Source organism: Falco cherrug, chromosome Z (assembly GCF_023634085.1).
Source record: "Falco cherrug isolate bFalChe1 chromosome Z, bFalChe1.pri, whole genome shotgun sequence".
Lineage (NCBI taxonomy): Eukaryota > Metazoa > Chordata > Aves > Falconiformes > Falconidae > Falco > Falco cherrug.
In genome coordinates this window covers 75,442,892-75,468,829 of record NC_073720.1, presented here as the reverse complement: position 1 = coordinate 75,468,829, position 25,938 = coordinate 75,442,892, and the positions used below count along the sequence as shown (strand labels likewise).

The 25,938-nt window shown below is 44.2% G+C and overlaps 1 protein-coding gene across 1 annotated transcript; it reads right to left on the bottom strand.

The window, feature by feature from the left end:
* Positions 1-1,045: 1,045 nt before the first annotated feature.
* Positions 1,046-20,120, bottom strand: RNF20 (ring finger protein 20). Its single transcript, XM_005437329.4, has 19 exons — positions 19,950-20,120; positions 19,665-19,832; positions 19,395-19,542; positions 19,052-19,234; positions 17,668-17,786; positions 16,746-16,892; positions 16,485-16,562; positions 16,060-16,179; positions 13,974-14,153; positions 13,641-13,776; positions 12,857-12,978; positions 12,127-12,524; positions 11,435-11,552; positions 9,303-9,452; positions 7,084-7,296; positions 5,855-5,980; positions 4,662-4,802; positions 4,203-4,304; positions 1,046-3,967 (listed from the first exon to the last, which is right to left on the bottom strand). The coding sequence occupies exons 1-19, from the start codon at positions 20,076-20,078 to the stop codon at positions 3,791-3,793; spliced, it is 2,955 nt and encodes a 984-aa protein (XP_005437386.2). The 5' UTR covers positions 20,079-20,120; the 3' UTR covers positions 1,046-3,790.
* Positions 20,121-25,938: the final 5,818 nt, after the last annotated feature.

The window sequence follows — 25,938 nt, the reverse complement described above, 5'->3', positions numbered from 1 at the left end:
CTCCCTTAATATTCTCAGTCTTAAGCTGACAATAAGGTTCTTTCTCGCAGCTGAAGTGACATAAAGTGGCTCTGGTCCATGATTTATTCTGACACAAAGTTCTCACTAAAGTCAACGGGAGTCACTTAAAGCCTCCCTGTGGACCAGGGCTCACTGTGAAGGAGAATGAGAGTTGTGGTTTCAGAAGCAATGTACTGAGCGGAGCTCCCTCCCACCTGGATGATGAGTCGAGGGGAAGGAAGGGTAAGCTGTTCAGCATCTGAATAAATACTGCATCAACCCAACTGACTGTGTTATTTAAACAGGATTTCTATGAATTTTTAAACAACATTCCCCAACACATCCTTTATTAGAGAGGAAAAGAACATTTGTAACACTACCAGAATTAACCCTGATCTCCCAGATAAGTCATTAAAGTTTTTACACTCCCTGTATCTCCAGCCACCTGCATGAATATTGCCAGGGTGATGCTCTCACCAGGCATGGTTTAAAGGCTACAGGCATATCTGAAGGTGTATTTTGGGGTTTGGAAAAGTTTACAGGTGCACAGAAGGCCTTTGAAAAACACTTGCAAATAAAGCTCTGCATGGACCACTAAAAGCTGACAGAAATGATACCCAGACTAATTAGCCTTAACAGGAGGAGTTCATACTTTGTTCCCTGCTCAGCCCTTGGCCTCTGCTTTTGGGCAGCAAGCATATCTGCTTCTTTCATGTCAGTAACATAGGAAAGACATAATGGGGACATGAAACAGGAAAGTGGGATCCAGAGCCCTGCACATCAGATAGGTTTGAAAGACCTAGGATGTTCCTTCTTCCCTTGCTGCTACCAAGCTAGATGACTACAGGCAAGGCACCCAAGTTGTTTTTGTTGCCTTCCCTTACCCACCCTCCCTCCCTCATATAGATGATCAGCTTTTTAGGAAGAGCTTTTTATTTGTATAGCATCCATTACCTTACAACCTCCACTATCATTTGGTTAGAACATCTGAAACACTGTCTCATAATAATGAAAAGAGCAAAGACTATGAAAGAAATATTTCAGCCCAGTTTTATCAGTGTATTTATTAACAGTTTGTTACATTCTTATCTCCACATGCATAAGCCCAGAAAAAGATTATTTTTTTAAAACAAAAGCGTATGGTTTACTTCAATGTTCCAACCCAAACACACAATCTTTCAACAAATCAATCTTCATTTAAAAAAAAAAAAAATGAAAAAATGTCAGCCACCTAGTAATGTTAAGCAAAAATCTCTATCTCCGGTGGGTGCCTTGGGGTCTACTCCCAGATCAAGTGCAGAACAGAGATTGCTCCAAATTACTGCAGCACCAACTGGAAGCCTTTACAAAGACGGTCCAAGTTACTGTTGCCCCAAAAGAGACATATTTTGGCATGTTATTTTTTACTCAACTACTGCACCAGCCAGATCCCATAGGAGACAGAAAAAAAAGACTGTTGTAGCTTTTTATGGGATGGGGAGTATCACATGTATGTCAATGCCTGCACATGGCATAAGCACAAGGAAGGATTTTCTATGACAAGGAGATGCCCTGGAGACTGTAGATGAGGCTTTTTCTTTGTTTACACTTCATTACTCTGGCTCAGACATTGAATTTAGACAGATTTTTTATAAAGAACAGGTCACCCCTTCTTTTACCCCAAAATACTTCTAGTCTTGGTAAACATTTAACTATTTCCACTCATTCTGGCTAGTCAAAACAGACCATCTAAAATTTTTCACTGTTTCTCAGTGTACAAATGACAAACACAGACAAAAATTCAGTCACTTCCAAAATGACCTTCAAGGACTTCCTGAGCTTAAAATAGATTATTTTAAAATAAGAAAATAAATTTTTCTTGGTGACGGAAAACAGCAGTTTCCAAACCTCATCTGTAAAAAAAATCCAGAGTATTTCAAGTGTTTGTTTCCTACCACGACCAGAGTGAACCCAGCACTGCCATTACAAACACAAAAGCTTCAGGCTTGATTTTCAGCACAAAGGTGATGCAACCTAATGAATAGGAAAGGGTAAAGGGGCTTTGCACCTCTCTAAAGGGTTGTTTAATTCAGATTGTTGCTCACAGCTGTAAAAGTCTGCTGTTACAGCAAAGCTGTTTGAAGGTGGAGACAATTTTTGCTGGTGATCCAGGTCCTAGTTTTGATGAACAAGCATTTGTGCCACAAAGTCTACCATCAGCACAAGTATTCCTATTACACTTTTTTCTCCAACTTGACGTCAGAAACTGTAATCCAGGGAGCAATTTCCAGGGAAAGCTGAGGCAGCTCTGCTTTCATTTCTTCTACACATGTTGTAACAAACCTAAAGCCACACCACAGATCCTCAGCATCCCAGCTTCCCCTTACAAAGATAGCACCATGTGTTCCTTCTCACTTTTCAGGATTTATAATTTGTAAGTTTTCATTTATATGTTCTGAATGTTTTCAGAAAGATAAAAATAATAATGCATACTATAAAACAGTGTGTGATTAATCACTTTCACTTTGCTATTGTTTGTTATTTCCTACACTGAATACAGGAAGGTGATACAGATTCTGTGATTCAAGGAAGGGACACAGATGAGACAAACCTCTGACTGTTGCACCTTCCAAGAAAATTAAGTTTACAGAAAAAACCCACTATGCCCTGTGAAGGCATGTTGTAAATAAATGAGTTCACATTTTGATTTTTAGGAGCAGACTTCAAATATAGCTTTGCACTAAAGGAATCATAGAGACTATAACCTGTACCACATTCTTTCACAAAATTCCCAGCAGCCATGACAAAATGACTGCAAATAATTGAGCATCTTGGCCCTTCTGTTGTGTCAGGAGTAAGGTGGTGAAGATACAGCCAAAAGGATAAAGGTTGTTTTAATTAACCATTTTTTGAAAGCAAAGGAAGGAAGAAATTAACCAATTTTAGAAGCTTAAAGCTTGTGAAAAATGTTTCCAATAACTAGACAAAAGACAGGGGCACAGACAGATACTACTATCAGGAGAAAAAAGGCAACAGAAAAATAACCCAGACAACAGCTTTCATTAGATTTTGTGCATTGAAAAATGAAAACTTGCAACTAAGTAACCTCTAAAAACTCTCTTCTGGAAACTAAGGATAATGACAGCAATGCCTCAGCCTAGTGGAAGATAACCACATCAACCAGGGTTCATCAGTGGAATGCTATTTTCAAAGATTCTCCAACATCTTCCCTTTCTCCTCCCCTGGATACTAAGATGTGTGCTTGCTTTTGGGGGTAGGGACAATGTTTTTCTAATGCATCAGCCTTCACGGTTTCCTGCCCTGACTCTGGAAGATATATGTCTAAGGAGTCACTGCACTGAAGTCTGCTGAAGTTTACCCGTTCGTTCATTATTTGGCCTGTTAACTAGGAAACTTTATTCTCAGAAATACTACCATATCTTGACTGGATTTAATAATTAACATCCAAAGCAAGCCCCAAGGTCTCATCTCTGCTGCACCACAGACAGCTTTTAGCCCATGAAGGCAGGACTTCAGTTAGATGTTTCCAACTTGGCAGTGTTAAAGTGATGGATGGGAAATCTCCTCTCAGACATAAAGAATCCACAAAAACTGAGGGCAAAAATAAAAGGGAGAAGAAAGGAACCAGACCCAAAATCCATTTCTTTCCGTACCCTAACCATACTTCCCAGAAGAGACTGCAGATCAACAGAAAGAAGCACTGACTGTCCCAAAGGTGACAGTCACAGAAAGTGAGGGGGGCTGGGTGGCCAGCCTAAGTGGCAACTTTCCATCACTCCAGTGGAAAGAATCAACCAATGTAGATCCTATGAAAATCATTGGCACCAAAAGCAGCATTGCATTTGGGGCATTTACGCTGCCGGGTGTCATAGCGTGTTTTCACGCACTCAAAACAGAAGACATGAAAGCATTTTGTGAGCACAGCATCCTTTTTGCGCATGTTACAGCACGGGCAGGTCAGCCGGGCCTGCAAGACAGAAACATTACAGTGAGGGCTCACTACATTGCACTGGGTATGTTAAAAGATGACTGAAGCTGAAAGTCCTTCCATTCCTGGTAAAAAGAAAGTGTTTTCTTCAATGCAAGATAGGGCTACAGTGCCAGAGTACAGACAAAAAGATGTCAAATACTGACAACATGACTACACAGCCTTTTGACTAAAGCAAAGTTAAAAAGACAAGTTGATTGAGACAGCTACTCACTTTGTAATCCTTGATTTCTTCCATCAGTATCTCATCACAGTTGGGAACCATGTCAGGCTTCTTGGTTGTCTCCAGCTTCCTGCGCAACCTAGATATATCTTCCTGCATAAAAACAAGAGACCAAGTACATGAGCAGTGTATTCTCTGTCACAGCTTCTTCAGGGACCAAAGAGAACTAGCACCTGGCCAACAGTGAACCTGGCTAAGTCACTCCACCCACACTTTCAACCCTGATAGTCCAACAGATTCACAACAGATGACATTATCCTCTGGTGCTACATGTATTGTCAGTCATCAGTGGACAAAATCTGAAAGAGCCAAGACCTGAGGAAGCTAAAATCAAAGCGAAACTGGACCCCAAAAAAAGTAGCGTAGTTGAAACCCACTCCAAGCTCAATCTACAATGAGACAGACACCGAAGCAGGTAAGATACAGAAGCACTGTGCATGAAGTATATACCTCAGCCCTTTTGAAGTTGAACATCTCTTTCTCTCTAGTTACTCTGTTTTCTACAATCTCATCTTGGAAATCATGTAACTTCTTCTGAGCCAGCTCTAGCTGGGCTTTCAGATCATCTGCAAGCTGGGCTGCATCCATGGCCTGAAAAAGAAAACCAGTACAGAAGTATAAAACATGGGAAAAGAGCTCTCGTGATTTCTAGTTCCTCTGCCTGGCAATCCAAGACTGCTCACAAAATAATTCTCAAGCAGCTAGAGATTTTTTCAGTCTAATGATAGTACTTTCAAACAGAGTAACTGGAATTACTCCCCAAACGTTATTTCAGCAGCAAAATATCTTTTTAAAGTTCTCACCATTTAGACTCAACGTTCCTCTTCCGTAGAGCCAACCTCTGTCACACTACAATGCACATCACCTAGAAAAACCCTAACCACACAATTCTCTTGTTCGACTATTTTCAGCCTTCCACCTTCTAAATTTTCTCTACTACATCATTCAGAGACAGTTCTACAGGTGAACTAGAAGAAGTGAAAGTATTTTTTAATCATTTTCTCTGTTCACCAGTTCTCCTACCACTTTCTAACTGTCCCTGTATCAATGAATCTGTTAGTTCCATCAATACCACAGCTTGTGATATTAAGCACAATTGATTGCGCTGAATTCCCATCATCTCCTCTTCATAGTGGTACTTATGCCTTCCTTTCCATTTTAATGACACACCTCCATTTCTACTGAAGATTTAATAACAAAGGCAGTATCAACCATGAGACTTAGTCTTATTTTACTTATAACCAGCCGATTGATCTTAGATACTTGTTAAAGGTCTGAACGCTCCCCAGACATATTTTCCTTTTACTTGCCCCATCCTTCCTATAAAAGCTTTGACTCCAGTTAACTTCATCTGGCTGCTGCCTCTTCTTTCATAACAACTTTCCTTTTGAAGGCACCTTACTTGAGCTCCCTAACCAGACTTTTCACAGAAATGCCTATGACCTCCTCCTCCTCCTTACCAAAGGAAATATCAGTCTACAATACTTTAGTAAGAACTCTCTTCAGGACTCCCTAAGCCTTCTGGTACAGTAGTCCAACACCAGGGAATATCAGGTTCCATAATACCAGTGAATACCTTCTATGCTTCCCACGAGACAAGAATTCCATCTTACAATCCAAGAGGAAATCAAGCAATCTCTCACCTTGCGTTTATTCATTTCCAGGGCCTGTGTTCGGAGACCTAGCTCTTTCTCGCCTGTTCCAATGCTGCTTTGCAGTAAGTGTTCCTTCTCCTCTAGCTTACGTACAACCTGCAGCTGGGCATCCACCTTGGAAAGGGAGAAAGAAGGTGAAAAAGGACTGAAATGCATGCTCTGCAGGTCTTCAAAGGTGTCATTAAAGCTGCATGCTAAAACTATCCCCACCTCCCCATTACCAAGGTTACGTCTCCACTTGCCTTTTTCTCCCTGAAAAGACAGATTAGCAGTCTAAGAGCTGTGTCCAGACCTCTCAGTGAACACTTCAAAACCTAGCGGTCAAATACTTGCAACAAAGAGGTGGGGTTTTTTGGAAGGTGGCTTAGAGGATTTCTGCAAGGCAGTGTGCACAGTTCCACCTTGGTTCCAAGGATGGCGGGATATATATGTAGAACACCATTACAACAGGAAAATGACTTCTCACTTTCCCTCCCGCTCCTGCTTTCCATAGCAATAAACCTGTAGGTCATGTTATACAGCAGTCTGTTTCTTACTAAAACAGGTCCCTTTGAAGTCTGATGCAGCATAGGGGATTAAGGGAGCATTTCCTCCTGTAATGATTTTGGCAGGGATACAGTTAGTTCTCTTCATAGCAGCTTATATGGTGCTGTACTTTGGATTTGGGATCAAAGCAGTGTCAATAACACACTACTGTTTTAGCTATTGCTGAACAGTACTTGCACAGCATCAAGACCTTCCACACCTCATGCTGCCTGCCAGCAGCTAGACTGTGGGTGCACAAGAAGCTGGGAGGGGACACAGCCAGGACAGCTGACCCAAACCGACCAAAGGGATATTCTGTACCATATGACGCTTTGCTCAGCAATAAAAACTGGTGGAAAGAAGGAAGTGGGGGGATGTTCAGAGTTACAGCATTTGTCTTCCCAAGTAACAATTATGTGTTTTCCTAGAGATGGCCGAATACCTGCGTGCCATGGGAAGTAGCGAATGAATTCCTCGTTTTGCTTTGCTTGCGCACAGAGCATTCCTTTAACTACTGAACCATCTTCACTCCAACCCACCAGTTTCCTCACTTTTGTCCTTCTGATTCTCACCCCCATCCTGCTCTGGGGGAGTGAGTGCTAAGCTGTGTGGAGCTTAGCAGCCTATCAAGAATTAACCCACATCTCCACCTTCCCCCATCAGTTCTGTTGTCCTCTCTCCTCCCAGGTTACCTGTGTCTTCAGCGTCAAAACTTGGTCTGCCAGCTCCTCCTTCTCCTCTTTCAGCAGCTTGTGGATCTGGTTGGATTTGATGCGTTCTGACATCAGCTTGAAGTTGGCATCATCCTTCTCCCGTAGCTGCTGCATCAAGCGGATGTTCTGTTCCTGCATGTCTTCAAAGGCTTGCCCTGTGACATCCATTTCCGACAGCAGGGCCTCCTCCTCCTGGAAAAGAATCATAGGCTCTAGAAAAACTGTATCCTGCATCCCCTACAACAACCCTGAACATTTTACTCAGAGACACCAAATCTAGATCAGATGAAGGAAGATGTCTCAGTATCAGAGAACAGTATCTTCCCAGCAAGCAGAAAAAGGTGCTCCCCAGAAGTCTACACCACAGCAGAAATGCCCTGAATTAGAGGGTGAAGAAAAGAAATGGTGATCTCCACAAGCATTCACAGACTGTAGCTTGTCTGCTGGCAAAATCAGCTGTGACACAGCTGCTGCCAGAACTGGGCAGAAACCAACTCCCAACTTCAGGCAGCTAGCTAAATAGCTGTTAACATACACTAGATTAAGAATTCTACATGTGGACAACTTGACAGCTTCCAACTAACAGATTGCCAAGCCCCTTAAACTCACTTCAGCCACTTCAACATTAAAGGAGTAAGCAACAAGACAGAATGGTTCTGTACTATAAGGAAAATAATCTGAATTCTAAACAGGTATATGTTAAGTCACTGGCTTGCCCTCCCCTGCTGTAGTCCTGCTCTCTTATTATTAGATCAAGCCCTTTTTATGGAATAACATATGTCACAGTACCATGCACATGTATGAACTACATGAACTGTGCAGGTAATACTTCTAAAAAGAAATTGTAGCCTCCTCCTCTAAAAGCCAATGTAGTGGGTTTGCATGGCAAGGTTTTGGTAATGGGGCAGGGGGGAGGCTACAGGCGTGGCTTCTGTAAGAAGATGCCAGAAGCTTCCCCCATGTCCAATGGAGCCAATGCCAGCCAGCCCCAAGAAAAAACTGCTGCTGGCCATGAGTCCAGCAGCAAGGGTGATAGCAACTCTGGCATAACATATGTAATAAAGGGGAACCAACTGCTGTGCAGTGACAGCCAGAGAGAAGGACTGAAAAACATGTGAGAAAGAACTCTGCAAACACAAAGGTAATTGAAGGAGGAGAAGGTGCTCCAAGTGCTGGAGCTGAGATTGCCCTACAACCCATGGCTGAAGACCATGGTGAGGCAGGCTGTCCCCCTACAGCCTATGGAGGTCAGTGGTGGAGCACATATCCACCTCCAGCCCATGGGAGGTCCCCACACTGGAGCAGGGGTATGCCCAAAGGAGGCTGTGATCCTGTGGGAAGCCCACACTGATGCAGATTTGCTGGCAGGACTTGTGACCCTGTGGGCTGGAGAAGCCTGTTTCTGAGGGACTGCACCCCTGTGGAAGGGACCCACGCTCGAGCAGTTTGCGAAGAACTGCAGCCCATGAGAAGGACTCAGGTTGGAGAAGTTCGTGGAGAACTGTATCCCATGGGAGGTACACTATGCTGGAGCAGGGGAAGAGTGTGAGGAAGAAGGACCAGCAGAAACGATATGTGATGCACTGACCATAACTCCCACTCCCCGTTCTCCTGTGCCACTCAGGGGGAGGAGGTAGAGAAATCGGGAATTAAAATAAGCACAGGTGGAAGAAGGGAGGAGTGGGGGGAAGGCATTTTTCTGATTTGAATGGTAATAAATTAAACTAATTTTTCCCAGGCTGTGTCTGTTTTGCCTATGACGGTAACTGCTAAATGATTTCCCTATCCTTATCTCAACCCACAAGCCCTTTGTTATATTTTCCCTCCCCTGTCCAGTTGAGGAGGAGAGTGATAAACTAGCTTTGGTGTGCATTTGGCATTCAGCCAGGGTTAAACCATGACAGCTGATCCAGCCATCTCTCCTCCGCACTCTTCACCTGGGCCACAAATGATTAAACATTCCTCACCACCCCGCACCATAAGGTTTGACACCCTGATGTTGTGGCATTCTTTTGATTGTTGCTAGGTTTTTTGCTGGTTAGGTTTTTTCCCCCTTTGATAAAAAGGGACAAAACTTGCATCTCCAGCACACAGAGAGACAGAAATTCCCCCTCTCAGGTTATCTTCCTGGCTGTAACCTAAAGGCAGTTCCTTCTCAGGTGCTCCAACCAAGACAGAACTTGTCAGAAACTTCTCACCTGCTTAGCCATGGCTAGTTTCTTCTGTAAATACTCGATTTGTTCTTCCACTGCTCGGATCTTGCGGAGGGCATCCTCATCAGCCATCTTTTTACTCTCCTTTTTCTCCTTGTCTTCCAGTTCTTTCACCCTCTGCCTCAGTTCTTCCAGCTACAGCAAGGACAAAACAAAAATGACACTAAACCTGATGTGGCCTGAACATTGTTAAGAACCTGTTTTCCCCACAATCTCTAAAATCTGCAGAAACTGCCTTCAAACCATGGGAAAAGAAAACGCACCTCATTTTGACAGAACAGTGTATTAATGGAGACGGACCACTACAATGCGTTGTAAGCCCAAGATCTTGATTTCAGACCCTTTGAAAATTCTATAGCATCTTTTATCAAGAGCAGTCTCTTGCAGTTGTATGTGTATGCGGACAGAGAGATTATGTGCTCCTTTAAGAGCATTTGCTCAAGGACCTTTTTCAATACAAAAAGGGATAACAAGAAAAGGAGGAAGCCATAAACAAAATACAGAGACACAAACCTGACAGACAAATGATACGGAAGGCAGTAATGAGAACCAAGCCTGGTCAAGTAACACTAATTGATGAGAGCATGGGAGGGTGTTAGAATGTTTATTCCAGCACACTTATCTGACTGTGGTGAATGATGAATGATGTACCAATTATCTATAGGATGATGTACTTATGTTTATCTAAAAGTTGGGAAACATCCAAGGACCCTTATTGCTAACACGACGGATGTACTAATTGCTAAGTCCTTGGATTTGTCATCTTTAAAAAGGCTATCTGGTCCTAAGTTCCTGTTGTTTATATAATGTGGCAAAGACAAGGACTTAAATCACTGTCACTAGTTTAACGAGATATGTAAATGAGTTCCCAGAATTGTAATGAGTATGTAAATGATTTCCCGGAAAGTTAATGAAAAGACATGAGTGACTTGTATAAAGAGGGGGCTGAAAGGTTCCCTTGGGGTGCGTGACTTTGATGGAGCAATCCCCCATGCAGCCAGTGCTGCCGAATAAAGATAACCTCCGCTCACTCGAATATTGGTGGCTGATTCTTCAAATCAGTGGGCCCTATCAACCGCAAACGGGGCGATGTGGGGAAGGATAGAGAGACACAGACCTGACAAAACAAACAGGGAGCAAAGACAAGAAACAAACCTTCCCAGTCACAACAGCTGACAGGCTATCAAAAAACTACAGGCACCACTTCCAGCAAGATCAGTCTGGACTTTGCAACTGATAAGACTGTAAACCAGGGGTGGACCCTGGACTAGAAGGGCTGATTGACAGAGCTGTACAAACCAGGGAGGGACATGCAGGGGGAGAGCAAGGATGAACAAATTCAGGCTACACAGAGGAGGGTATAAAAGGAGCCAGTCATGTGTGAAACGTATGCTGTCACTACACACTTGTCTGACTCAGCCCTGAGCATGATCACCACAGCCTGTTCCATCTTCTGGTATCTTCTTATCAAGTATTTTAACTATTTCTGTGTAATCCAACTCTCTACACCATGTGTATGTGTGGTGCATTAAGTGCTAGCTACAGAGGAGACGTATATGAAAAGAAGGTAAGAGACCCGCGATCACAGGGGTACCAGGCAGAGGGGCCGTGCTGGTACTGGAGGGATCTGCAAATGTGTGTGTACTTGTGCACCTAGACTGTTGTGCATGTGCCTGTGCTACTGACATTCTATCTCTGCCAGATGAATAAGAGGAAGAGGACTTGTCTGTCTATGCTTGCATTTTATGAGTCCTATATGCACATGCTGTTGAAGGCAGCACCTTGCCTGTGGCAGCCTGGCTGGCCATGTCAGTGTCCTCTCTGTGTGTATGTCTCCATGACATGTGCTCAGCTTCACTACGGGTTAAACCTGCAGCTGAGAAAGCTGGAGCCATGTCCCTCAGCCTGGGCAAAGGGATCATCCCTTCTCAAACCAGGGCATCCCAAAACCTCCCTGTTCATCTCCAGACCGTTCCGATCTCTCTTCTAAGTGACAAAGATGAGAAAAGGGACAATCTTGAGTTCAAAAGACAACAACACGGTTCAGGTGCAGTGTATCCAAAAAGAAGTTTTAAGTAACAGGCTAAAGAGAAAAAGGGAAGAGAAATAGGATTTACCTCAGCTTTTGCCTTCTTCTCAGCTGCCATCAGCTGCACTTTGTCTCTCTGCTCTTTGGGGGCAGAGCGGTACATATCTAGCAACAGCTTCATCTCCTTCTGGCTCTCCTGGGCCTTCCTGAAGACAGGGAGGTAGACAACTGTGAGAACACAACAGGAAAGCTATGCTGTCACATACCTAGCACGAGAGCCATGTCTCCGACGTGATATGCATATGGAGTCATCCTTGGCTCATCTTACTCCAGTAGTATAAAATAGCCAAGGAGTACAAGCTGGAGGCTGAAGAGAAACAAGTTGACATGGGTTGAAAAGCTAACAGAACTGGGGTGGGGAGGAAACTTACTCTAATAGTAAGCAACAAACTATCCGCTATTGCTTTGGTACTGATCCAGGACAGGGAAGACTACCATGCCCTGCTGCTGTAACGCTTTACCCAATTGTTACAACAGCAAGAAATAAAGATTGCTTGACCCACACCATGGAGTATCTGGTTCGGTAATTCATGCTTTAGGCTGTTGTAGGAGAAATGTTACTACACTGTCCAAACCACAATTAAGATACACAGGGTGCCAGAAATCTCTCGCTTCACTTCAGCAAAGGTAATCTGCTAAGACTGAGCTCTAAGTCATCTCACGCAAACACACCGGTCTGGGCACTACTTAAGCAGGAAAGGGAGGCACAGTAACTCTTACTTGAGCTCAGCCTTCAGCTGCTTGATCACTTCAGCCTCCTTCTTTCTTCCATCTTCATGCTTCCCTTTCTCCTTCTCTTTGGACTCTCTCTCCTTCTCAGATTCCTTCTGTTTCTGCTTCTCCCGCTCTCGTTCCTTTTCCTTTTCCTTCTCTTTCTCTCGCTCTCTCTCCTTCTCTTTTTCCTTCTCTCGTTCCCTCTCCCTCTCGCGCCTCTCTCGCTCCCGTTCCTCTTCATCTCGCCTGGCCTTAATTTCATTAACATCTTCAGAAGCAGCCTTTGGGACAGAGATTTGGGCAGAAGGATCATCAGGTTCTTGCTTGATCTCTGGAGGTTCCTCCTTTGTGTCTTCAGTGCTGGACTGGGACTGTAAGAGAGCACTACCACTGCGAGAGCGGATCTGTTGTGGAACACAGAGGAAGACGACACAGAAGAAAACAAACCATTAAGTTCTTAGCCAGAAATCTACCTTATCCCCTGCTTCCCTCACCTTCCAGTAATATGCTTGCATGCCCCTTCCGTAATTGCTGTTGCTTTTCATGCAGCACTATACAGCTACAAAGGAAGACCATTCATTTGGTAAGTGGAAGCTGTTGACTGTAGAGCTCCATTGAAAATTACATTGCATCCTGCCTGCCATATCAGAAAGGCTGATATTGTAGGCACAGATGACAGCATTCCTCCTTCTCTTAAGCACTTTCTGCTATTTTCCAGCATTTCCTGCTCTGGTACCTTGCTCAAGTCAGATTGGGCCTCTCTCAGTTTGCGCTTGTATCTTAACACCTCTCCCTTCAGCTGGTGGTTGTGATTTTGGAGGCTGCTGATGAGATGACGCATCTCCCGATTAATTGGGCCTACAAAACCAGAAACACAACTGTAACAAACCATACTTCTGCCAACCATCTGTGAGGACTTTCACGGAGATGGAGAACAAGGTAAGTGACATTGACAAAGAACCAAAATAAGACTGTTATCATTCTGCCACACAACAGAGAAATAAAACACATGCCAGTTTTACATGCAACCATTCAGTTATTGCAAATTCCCATTCCTTATTTCCCCTTAACATGACTTTTTTTCCCATATTCCCAAGGGAAGCATGTCATGCTACAAAAAATCTCTATGATCTGAATGCTACTTTAAAAATAACTTCTTTATTTCCTCTGATTAAATTTGAAAATTATTGGTTTCCTATCCAGGCTGTCATTCCAGACATGTAAATTAATCCACCCAAAAGTAATTTTTAGCAATGCAAAACAGTCTGTCATAAACCAAATTATTAGCAAAATGTATGTATTTTGCAGCGTCTAAAATGAAGTCAGATCACAAGGAACTGCCCTACCATAAAACACTTGAAAAGCTTTGGGTTTTGAGACAGACACCTGCCAGAACAAGTATTTAACAATATCAAAGAATCAAACTAGGTGTTTTACTGCAATGCAGCCTCTACCAGGCAATGGTGGGGTGTGGGGGGTCAGGGGTGTTCGTTTTTAAGCACAGCAGAAAAACTCTATACCTGCTTGTTCATTTGCAGCAAGCGTCTGTTCAAACTCTATCCTCAGCATCTCATATTCTTTGCGGACTTGTGCCAGGGTGTCCTCTAGCTGTATCACCTCTGTGCGTAGCTTCTTGTGAAGACTGACCTCATCTCTCTGCGGAGTAAGAAGGAGACAGAACTTGGTGCTGTGACCCTGGAGTATCTCTCTCACCTCATCAACATGAGGTACCAGAACAGATGAATTATTGCCAGGAAGATAGATTTCCTGACCAATCCCAGAGCTACCCAGACCCAGCAGTGATACCCAATGGGATGACAATGTTCTCTAGTCTGATGAAGCAGAGGTGCTACCTCAATTAGTTCCACCTGGCGCTGGTGTGTGGTGCGGGTGCCATGAAGCAGAGTGCGGGCCTCATCAAGATGTGCTTTCAGCTGGAGACTCTCATTATACAAAACAGAAAATTGGGACTGCATGCAGCGATATTCTGGGGTCTCCTTCACAGCCTCTTCTACTGCTCGTCGCAGCTCAACCTAGGCAGGACACAAGAAAATGCCACAGAAAGAAAAATCAGCTCCTTGTTTTCGGGATCTGTTTTCCAAGGTAGAAGCACAGTGAATCAAGCTGTCACAATCAAAGCGAAAGCAGAACTTTAATAGCACTGCTGTGAAGTAGATGCAAGTGATATGCTTCAGTACCCAATTTTAAAAGCCTGTGCTTTCTCTACATGCACTAGGCTGTTTCTCTTCCATAGTCACATAACGAAAGGTTTTGATTCTCAGGCTCAGCAATATCTTCTCTCAAAGGTATGAGCTTGGAAAACATGACATACCTTTTAAATTGATTTACTGTAAAACCATGATCACTTAAATCGATAGATGGACATACAGAGAAGTATGACGAAAGCTAGAGAAAATGCATGTGCAAGTAGGCATTATGTTAGCTTTCTATCAGAAACAGACATAACAATCAAAAGGAAGATAAATAATAGAAAGAAGAAAATAAGAACTGGCAGGTTCAGTTTGTAACCCTTAGGTATTTGCTTTACTTGTCAGTTCTGCTGAAAGTAATAAGGCTACTTATTTTTAAGATTAAACTGGTACACTGCTTTGCCAAATCTTCCAATTTAACAAGCATTTTAGCTTGGCATTGCCCTTCACCATATGTAAAATAATACAAAAATAATAGAAACATTTAGTGCTTCTAAATGAGTTACTGCAACAGCACATACATTAAAAGACAGTTTACAGGAACGCTGTAAATATTAAATACATCTCTAAACTAAATAAAAACAACTTCCACTTAGCCATTTTCCTCCTTTTAGCAATGGAATTCAGTAGGCACTGATTTTAGCTAGAATGACTAGGCTGTTGGCCGGGGGGGGATGGGATGGACACACGGTGGCTGTCACTAAAAACATCTGCTCCCTGGCAGTCCAGCAGGACAACACCGACTACTGCCTTTTGCATTTTTTTGTCCACAGCTATTTCTTTCATTGCCTCCCAACACCATCCCTCACCGCTCTAGCTCCCCTCTCCCCATTACTCACTTCCTCACATACATATGTAAGTAGGCATTATGTTAGCTTTCTACCAGTAAGAGACATAACAACTGAAAGGAAGATAAATAAGAGAAAGTGGAAGTACAGAATCTGAATTTTCCCAACAAGAAAAAGTTAGCAAATGATTGTGACTACTAGCAGTGAAACAGACACATATAAACGCACATACAGCTTAACTGTAAGAGATAAAGAAAGTTGTAAGCCACATGGTGTTTCTCTCTAAACAAACTTATATGGATAAAGATAATTTAGAGGTACCTCAAGACTGTTTCTGGAACCTCACCTCTGTAACTTAGGTTATCAGCTCAGACATTTCTTATAACAGGCTAACAGATCTATTGATCACTAAGATAAAATTTAGATTATTCTCTAGATCATATACTTATCTACTATAGAGTCACAACTTTTTGTGTTACCACTTTTAAGTCATAAGAAACTCATATGCTGTTTCCTATCTATCAATTCTACCACACTGGGAAAGATTTAAGTCTAGCTCTCCTACACAAGTTCCACAAATTTTTCAGTTCTCTAGTTCCACTTGCACAGGACGGGGGGAAAGTGGAGAACAGTCAATATTTCCAAAGAGGTGAAATTAGTTTTTACTAGACATCATTAAAATGTACTTAATAGATCAGAATGGAAAACACGAAATAAACCGTTACAATTTCCATTGATGACCACGTGGTGTCACCAATGCACTGAACTGCAAGTGTGAGTCACATCACTTACAGTACCTTGTACAAAATGGAACCCAGCTAAAGAGCAAGTGTAGAACAGAATAGCATTAATGCAGTTTTCCAGAGAGAACAGTACAGCAAGACTGAGGGTAATCAACCACACAGAACACCTTCATCCTCAAATAGGGACAGATGTCTCACCTTGAGTTTTTCATTCTGTGTTGTTACTTCCTCAAGATCCTGGCGTAGTTCCTCCAACTCACTGAGGCGATTCCCGGCAAGCTCTTTATTCTCTTCCAGCTCTGCATTCATCTCCTCAAACTGTTGGGGATAAACTGCTTGTAAATCCTATTGTTAATTAGCACCCTCAGTAGATACATTAAGTCACTGTTTATACAGTAAGAGAAATTACATACTTCAACTAGCATTACCAAGTGAGACAGTCTACTTCTATCATGTCCATTTCATAAGTAGGAAACCTATACACAGACAAAATGGTTTGCCCAGAGTCACACAGATTTGTGGCAGAGGAGGTATCTAAATTTTGTTCCAATCTATGGCCCTATGCATAAAGGTCTCCTTGACCTTATTCTTCCCTGTGGCTACAACCATTCCAGTGTCATTACCTTGCGGGCATTAATGGTGATAGTGCCACCATAGAGGCTGCTCCCAGCTCCATACACCTTGTACCCTTTGGAATTTACCTGTAAAAAAAGGTAACAGATTTCATCAATACTTAATTATACGCCAAGACTGCTGCATGTTCAAGACCAAAGAAGGTACACTACAGATTCTCAGATCTCACAGCAAAGTACCATTAGATGATGTCACATATCTCAAAACTACATCAATTCCTCTGGTTTCCCAGCAAAAAAGATGGTGCTTACTCGTTCCAGAATATCTGCTAAGTGCCGGTTGAGCCTCTGCTCCCTCTTGCGTATCTTGTCAATATCCCACTGAAGGTCATCAATCATAGTCTCCAGAACAGACACCCGAGATTCTGCTGTCTCCACTCTCTCTTGCAGCTTGGAGAACTGCAATCAAGAGTGTTTCAGCCAGCATATTGAACAGAATCAACATTTTCTGAGACTGCTCAGTATAAATCTTATTTGATTAATACCCTGGATTCATGTGCTTTACTCCCATCTTTTGCTGTGTCAACAGACCACTCATTGAACTGTCCTGAATTTTACAGTCTAAATCCCAGCTCAGTAATGAAAATAAGACAAAACTGAAATCTGGCTGAGTACAGAGGCAGCCACTTCAGCTTCTTCAAAGGCTTTTCACTCCTTATCTACTTTACAGACCACTGAAATGCTTGGCGACCTAACACTAGGCAAGGCCAGCATTAACAGAGTTTTCAGAGGAACTGAAACCCCTGAAACAAATACTGCAAATTAGATGAATCCCTTAATAAGAGGAATCAATTTGTAATTAGTGTCATTACACTTTCATACATGATGCAAAAAAGTAAAGAATCTGAAATGTCAGGGAAGTCACATCAAGTGTCTCAAATGTTTACAAAGCCACCTTAGCATCACCTTACCACTTCCTCTGCTCTGTTTCCTCTTAAAATTACATTTGAATCACTCGTTTAGTTATACCTTTTCATTCAGTGATATAACAAGCAAATCCATCTGAATCACACAAAAAATCTACATAGTTCTCTACAACAACCCTTTCCATAACATTCAATCCACATTGTTCCTGTCCCTCTGCAAGGCAATAACTTGCTTTCCAAACTACAGCAACTGCAAATCATTCTAAGCAGGACCCCAAAGCAGATTTCTTTCTCTCTCCTCTTTATACCTCCTGAGACATGATTCGGTGCTTCTCCTGAAGAACATCAGCCAGCTCCTGCAGCCGTCCATTTTCATGTGAGAGGTAAGTATTAAGCTCCAGAACTGCTTCTTCCATCAATGAAATATCTGAAAAGTGCATAAGAAAAGGAAATGAATGGAAATCAAGGAAGACTGCCTTTAATTCTTCAAGTTTAATTCAGCAAAGGAAGAAAAAAGAACACAGCAAAGGGAATTTCTGGTTTTCACTTCTGCTTACTGTATTTCTCCAGCAGGTGGTTCCCAAGGGTCTCATCTCCAGCCATACAGAGCTTTGACTTGCATTCACTAAGCAAAAGGCTCTGTAGTTTAACATATTACGCATTTCTGATTGTCAGTTACCATCCCCTAATGTCAGAAATCATTCCAATTGTGTCAGTATCAGCAACACAGAACATGCCCTTGTAACCCAGTGACACCCTAATGCAGATCAAACTCATGCGCAAACCTGCTACAAAAGGTGGCTTGAGCTAACATACCAAATGGCAATTACAGCAACTGAATACCGGCTCATGATGCACAGTGCCAATGCTTGCCACACAATGCCAAGTTTAAACTTAAACTACAGCCAACTAAAGACAGTAATTCTTTGCTACACTAATGCTAGACTTGTCAGAGCTCCTTGATCAGGGCACACAGAACACTTAACAGAAGACAAACCAAGCATAAGTTGATATTCTATCTAAATTTTCATCGAAAAGATTAAAATTCTAACCTTAAACTAACAAAAGTTTTTCAGAAAGTCGTCTGATTGTAAATTGAATCTTCATTAAATTTCAGAAGCTAGTCATTTGGCTTTCTTCTGCAGAACCATGCTTTGTGTTCAGAACTGAAAGCTACATTGGGCACACCAAGCCAGTAGATGGCTACTATTTTGCTCGAAACTCAGTGGCAACTGAGAGGCTGGTTATTCCTACACCTTTTACTAGACTGCAAGTGAGAAAGAGCCCAACATCAGTTTGCAATACTGATTTCACTTCTCCACATGTAGGCATGAAGCCTTTTACACAATGGCTGAGGACAGCTGGGTGATAAGGTTCAATTATAATCTGTAACTTCCCAAATGCATGAACACACCCCTTTGTAGAAACAAGCCTTTCTTCAGCCCAACACATTGGACCAAGTTCTCAGCATTCAAATTTAGAGGCAGTTATAATATACTTTAAGTGTACAGTACTAGTCTTTATTAGAGGTTTTGGTTATCAAGAGTTTGGAAAGCTAAACCCATTTATTTTGGAAAATAAATGGGCACAAGGAAGACTACACCTTAATGCTTCCAATGCAGAATCTTGTCTGAGCTGGGGACAGATGAGGAATCTTGAGTATCAGACAGCGATCAACCACCGTGGTCATACCTCCACTATTCAGCTTATGGGATAGCACATCCACTTTCTCCTGCAGTTTGTCATACATTGTCACAATCTGGGCAACAGCACGGCGGGAGGACTCTACACGCTCCTGCAGCTGAGATTCTATCTCCTCACTAGTGCTGCTGGCTAGAGTGGCTAGGAAGGAGAATGCTGGCTCCAGTCCTTCACCTGGGAACAGCAAGAGGTGCAAAAAAGTGAATTTTCTCTGGCAGACAACATATCACCATTCTTCACAATCAGAGAGCCTTTGTCACCCTTTAGAAAGGGACATCAACATTGTCCACAGCTGAAATGCATCTTCTCCACCATCCCCAGCCAGGTGTCTCACCTCGTTCCCTCTCATCTTTGCGCTCCTGATTACTGTCCGAGTCTGGTTCAGGTTCTGGTACCACAAGCGCTTTTCTTTCCGATAAAAGATCTCCAAGACCTTGGTCCAGGTCAAAGCGTTTCAGGATGATGCGGATATTTTCATCAAACTGAATCATGCATCGGGCAAGACCAGACAAGGCAAAGAATGGATGTAAATAATAGGAGAGCAGTGGAACAGAAGAAGATAAAAGAGCTAAGTGTCTATAAAACAACAAAGTGTGTTACTAACCTGATTCCAGTATCGATTGATAATCAGCAGAGAGGCATCATCAGTGGCCTGCCGACGCTCCAGCTTCTCAATGTGCTCCCGTAGCTCATCTTCAATAGCTTGTCGCTGGTCCAGCATCTCTGCTAGTTTACGGTTCTTGGTCTGTAGGGTCCGGATGTCCATCTCCTCCTGTGCAGGGGCACAAGTCAGGGCACATTGCACACAAGCCAGATCACTGGGCTCACACAGAAGGCCAGACAAAAAAAAAAGCAAGAGGTTGAGCGGGGGTGTGCAAGAAAGACATACCGTTGAAGAAACACCACCAAGCTTAATAGTCTCCACTGTGGTCCCTGAATCTTCAACCCCTGCCTTCTTTTCTGGAGGTGCAGAAGGGCCAGGCTCTCCAGCAGTCCGTTTATTGCCAATTCCAGACATGGTGGCTGAAGCATATAGACTCTCACCTTTTCTAAGTTCTTCCTGAACATTAAAGAACACCATTAAAAAAAACCAGCAAACACACACCTACACAATCAACTCAATTTAGAGTTTTTAACATACTGATCCATCATGGTAACAATAGGTCAAACACAGTAGAGACCATATACCTCAAAAGGGTTTGGAAAATACTGGTCAAACACGAAGTTTTAAAAAGACACCACTAGGATTAGCACTGCAAACAACACATTCATGGGATGCTGAAATGGAAGAACTGTAACTTATTAGGCTCTTTGGAAAAAAATCTTCAGGAAGGTTCAGTCTGCTTTTTTCATCTCTCTGTATTAACAAAAATTACCTATGTTAGACTTTAATGGGCAACTGAGACTGGGTATATGCAGCAGCAGTTCACTTCATACCAACCAAACCGTTCTTTTTATATCAACATTCAGAGTGACTTAAAGCCAAGGGCAGCAACACCCTGAAGATGTGCCCTGTTAAGAGCTTACATAGAGATCTTACAAATGCTACAGAACTGAGCAGCAATTCCAAGCCAAAGTTTGTGAAGACCCATTTGAAGAGTTTTCCTGTGTATCAGGAGAGCCACAGACATGTTTGCATTGACTTGGGGATAAATAATCTTCAATCTGAGAAGCTCTGAACTACCAGTTACAGAATCACAGAACAGTTGAGGCTAGAAAAAATGTCTGGAGATCATCTGCTCAGTGCCCCTGATTAAAGCAGGGTCAACCACCTTGCCCAGTCAGCTTTTGAGTCTCTCCAGAGATAGAAACACACCAGTATCCCTGGGCAACATATCCCAGTACTTGATGACCTTCAGCATTAAAACAGATTTTTGTGTTTAAACAGTATTTCTTGCTGTTTCCTAAATTATTATTTAGCAAAATAACAAGTATCTTCTTAAAGGGTTTCCAAAACAAATACAGCAAGCAATTAATGGAAAATGAAACCAATTAGATCTTCATTAGGTGTAAGCACCATTCTTCTCACATATTCACTGATGCTGTGCCAACTCAATATACAGATCTCTTTCTACTTCTAAACTAAACGATACCCACAAGTAAATGAAACATGGATGATACCAGTTAGATTTGTATTGTTCCGTTTAAATCTACAATAGCATTTACAGTTAAAGTAAGGGTTACAAACTGAACCTGCCAGTTCTTAGGTATTTGCTTTAATTGACCAGATTAAACTGGTACACTGCTTTGCCAAATCTTCCAATTTAACAAGCATTTTAGCTTGGCATTGCCCTTCACCATATGTAAAATAATACAAAAATAATAGAAACATTTAGTGCTTCTAAATGAGTTACTGCAACAGCACATACAGCGTTCCTGTAAACTGTCTTTTAATGTAAATATTAAATACATCTCTAAACTAAATAAAAACAACTTCCACTTAGCCATTTTCCTCCTTTTAGCAATGGAATTCAGTAGGCACTGATTTTAGCTAGAATGACTAGGCTGTTGGCGGGGGGGGATGGGATGGACACACGGTGGCTGTCACTAAAAACATCTGCTCCCTGGCAGTCCAGCAGGACAACACCGACTACTGCCTTTTGCATTTTTTTGTCCACAGCTATTTCTTTCATTGCCTCCCAACACCATCCCTCACCGCTCTAGCTCCCCTCTCCCCATTACTCGCTTCCTCACATACTGTACTCCAGCACCTGACCTACAAAGTTTTCATGATCACAGACCTTCTCCTTCCTTTAGGAACTCTGCCTAACCCTCAGTCCTAGGCTATTCTATTCACGTTCTTCATTCCCCAAACAGATCACACTAACAAAGACTGACCTGTCCTCCCTTACCGCCGACCCAGCTTCATCTTAATCCCTCTCTCATGGTTAAAATCCTCTTACACCGAGACCAAAATACACCTTCACCTGGCACTGCCCACGAGTCATCTACTCTGATCACCTTCAACCACCTAAATAAGGAAAGCAAACTCCCCCAAGCCCAGTATTTAGCCATTCATGTATAGCCCACGCCTACTGACCGCGTTCCAGCTCTTTCACACACTCGTGGCACCTCTAGCCCAGGAAGCTTTCAAAGCCCACCATTCAGCTTCCCACACATAAAAGCCACTCTCCACACCTCCATTTTTTGTTCGTGTAATCCACAGACCCTTGCGGCTCTGCAAAAACCTGTTGTGGCTATTCATTCAGAACCCAGAGGCCTCCCCCAGCGGCACTGCATCAAGCTCCACATCGCCCACCAGAGACTCCTCTCCATGCAGAGCGCGAAACCCCCCCCCCCAAGCACGCCTCAGGGACCCGCTTCGCCTCTGCCCACACACACTCACTGACGTGCCGTAACGCCCGCCCCCGCCTCCCGCGCCCAGCGGGGATCCGCACGTTCCTGGCACTGACCCCACGCACAGCCGGGGCCCTCCCACACCGCTGCACACCTCCTGTCCCCACAGGCGGGCACCCCTCCTCAGCACCCCCGGGCACGCCAGCACTGCCCCGCCGGCACCGACGGCCCTGCGCCCGGCACCGACAGCCCTGCGCGCGCCGCCGCCTCGCGCCCAGCTCGGGGCAGCCCCGCAGCTGTCGCCGCTCCCCGCGGCACCCCTGACCCATCCCTTCCTCCACAGCCGTACAGTGTCTCCGCCCCCGCCCCCGCGATCCCCCCGCGATCGCCCCGCACCCTCACCTCGCGGCGCGGCCTTCCCCAAGCACCGGTCCCTGCGCGGCGGCCCCACAGACCCTCACCGGCGCCCCACAACCAGCTTTCGCCTTGGCCGGGGCCGCCGCCGCCGCCGCCGCCGCCGCGCTCCGGGACACCGGAAACTGCAACCGCCAGCGGCCGAGGCGGCACCGCCTTTTCCGGCGGCCATTTCGCCCTCAGCCTGTACGGGCGCTCCCCAGCCGCCCGGCCGCCGTTGCCATGGTGCCCTGGAGGGTTTGTCCCAGCGCCTTCAGCCGCACGGAGGGGGGGCTACCGGCGGCCGCGGGGGAAGATGCCGCCTCGCCACGGGCCGCACAGGGCCGCGGGTTGGGTGTCCCGCCGGGGCTTGCCGGCGGGCGAGGGGTCTCAGCTAATGGCCGCGGCGGCCGTCCTGTCCCTCGCAAGGGGGGACCACACCGGCAGCCGCCGGCCCGTGATCCCGCGGCGTGCTCTGTGGGTATAAACACGGCCTGTGCAAACTTCTGTAACGTACGTAACACATCCGTAAAATGTGCAGAAACACATAAACCGTGCAGACCCTGCTCCACCTGAGACTGAGGTAATATTTTAGATAATGCACGTTTAAAGGAACAGTTTAATAGTTTAATATTTTACGTTTAATACCTTCATCTCAGCCCATCTTTATAGAAAAACGTCAAAACATTTTCAAACGCCACCGGACTGGCAGGGTTCCCGCTTTACCCATCGCTTTACAGTCGGTTTGTACCCCCCGAGGCAGCTGCGAGACCTGCGCGGGTGCTGGGCTTCCACCCCTCCCCCCCCCCGGCAGAGCTGCCTCTGCTGGGAAATGCCAAAAAAGCTACAATCCCCACGTTGCAAATCACAATATAACGGCCTGCCATGCCTAGGAGCAACAGACCAGCCCGGTAATACAGCTCCAAAGGCTTCCGGGTGATTTAACACCTGAGTTCCTGAAGGGAAAAGCAAAGCTTCCGCGGCGCCGTCCCACCCCGCCTCCCCCCACCGCCCCGCAGCTGCTGGGACGAGCTAGGCAAACCGCGCTGCAGGTTTGTGAGCAAGGTGGGGGAAGCTGATCAGCTTGGTTGATGTCTGTATCCACATAGCACTGATGATCTCGGGTGGTTGATGGAATTGAATGTGTTCTCGGCGCTTTGACCTTCAGACGGTTGGAGCGAGTGAGTGGTTCAGGGTTAATTCAGGTTACACGCAGGTCGTGTGTCTTGCCGAGCGCCTCGTTAAGCACCGGCAAATCCTTTTGTTTAAGAAAAAGGGGTTTCACAAAGGAAGCGGCTCCGCAAGATCCGTGAGCTCACAGGATGCCATCACAAGCAATGAGCTCAGCAAAAACAGGGGAAAGGTCACTCCGGCAGGAGGGGATCGCGACCACCGACCCATTGACTCCTCAAGAAATCCCCCGGAACCAAAAGAAGTTGAGACAGAGCATACAGACTAATTAACATGAGAAAAGAGAGAATTATTTGACAGATGGGAAACTGAGTACCGTCATGAAGGACTTGGGTGACATGTAACCAATGAGGGCTGATGTCTTTGCATGCTAAACCGTACAGTGTAAAGTTTTGACAGTCGGAGAGTGAGGCATTTGTGGGTTACTACCTTGCTTCCTACTTTGCACAAACTATAATACAGAAACAAGGAATACGTCGAACATGGGGTGTGAGTTGGCGCTGAGCCATGGGACAACAGAGCTGCGGCATAACATAAACTTAAGGTAACAGACCTAGAAAGGTGGAGTACCTTGGGGGATTTTTTTGAAAAGTTGCATCCAAACGTTTCCTAGTTAAATAAGTAAATAGATAAATATTTGCTAATCCATTTTCTGCCTACAGCGTCTCCTTGTACCTTAGCGGACTAAGAAATGGCATTTGATTCTCAATGCAGCCAGCCCCTGACCAAAACGTTTCAAAGAAAGAGCTTTTTTGTTCAATTCAATGTACTTAAAATCAGGAATTCAGGTCAGCGTAGCTTTCAGTCCTTGTGGTTTTACTGCCTTTGCTTTATACTTGGTTTTTCTCTCCTCTACGTATTTTTCTCTCAGATGTTAATCCCATGCAGACTAGCTTTACATCATCACAGCAAAACTGTAGCTGAAGTGGGGACAGTCATAACCTTTTATTTAATTTCGTCTCTGTGCCTTTTATCTCTATGCAGCTTGGCATTTCCTCCAGGAAAGGAAAACCCATTTCCTGCAAAGAACCCTTCTACTCTTCCACATACTTCATATGTACTTTCTCTTCCGTATCTGACTTAATTACCATGCTTTAGATAAGCGTTCAAACTGATCTTTGCGCTGCTCTTTTATATACTGCATACCACACAGTGTTTGGGCCTGCCCTAAAATTGGGTTTAAAAGGGAAAATGAGATTGTAGTGCTAAAGAAGAAAAGGCTGCGCTTCAGCATTGCAGGAGCGGGCTGGAAACTAGGACCATGCGTGGCAATCAGTTAGCTGAGGGGAATGTGCTCGGGCTTGTCTAGACAACAATTAACATACAGAGTATAGGGGAGTGGGGGACGGATGGCGCCAAGGATGGCGCCAAGGAAAGGCAACACCTTGCTGTTAATTGATGGTAATTAACCACCAATCAGGGATTGCCTAGTATGCAATGCTTAGCTTCAAGAACCAATCTGTTTAAAATGCGCAGCTTCTGAAAGTGTATATAAACTGGTGCTTCTGTACAATAAATTGACATTTGCTTGCATCAAGCTACGTCCCGTCTCTTCATTCGCCGCCGCACAGTATAGCTGTGTAGCTTTCCCCACAGTCTGCAAACTCAAGACATAAAGATTGCCCTCCTCCTCTCCACTGCTGATCACTCTGATTTTATGTAACTCCTGACAGCCCGTTTCCTCGGGGCACTAAGACTTTCTCCCCTCCAGCAGAAGGAACTACCGCCCCCCTTGCTGATGTTAACAGATTAACTATTATGTCCTTGTGAGTTGTTATGCGCTGACAATACAGCAGATGTGGGGAAAAAATACAAGAATAAATCTGAGTGCTAAGGAGAGAGAGGGAATATTAATATTTGAGATGCTTTTGTGAAGAAACTGGGAGAGCCGGCCAATCTAATGTCAGTGACGAGCAACTGCGGGGGATGTCCTGCAGCAATTTGCGGTTATTTAGAGTCTACCAGGAATGTGACAACTAGGGCCGCTTTTTCTTGAA

Coding starts and splice junctions, on each gene's coding strand:
- RNF20 (XM_005437329.4), bottom strand. CDS start 20,078: ATGTCTGGAATTGGCAATAAACGGACTGCTGGAGAGCCTGGCCCTTCT. Junction 19,235..19,394: donor CAAAGATGAGAGGGAACGAG/GTGAGACACCTG, acceptor TGCTGTTCCCAG/GTGAAGGACTGGAGCCAGCA. Junction 14,154..16,059: donor CACAGAATGAAAAACTCAAG/GTGAGACATCTG, acceptor TGTCCTGCCTAG/GTTGAGCTGCGACGAGCAGT.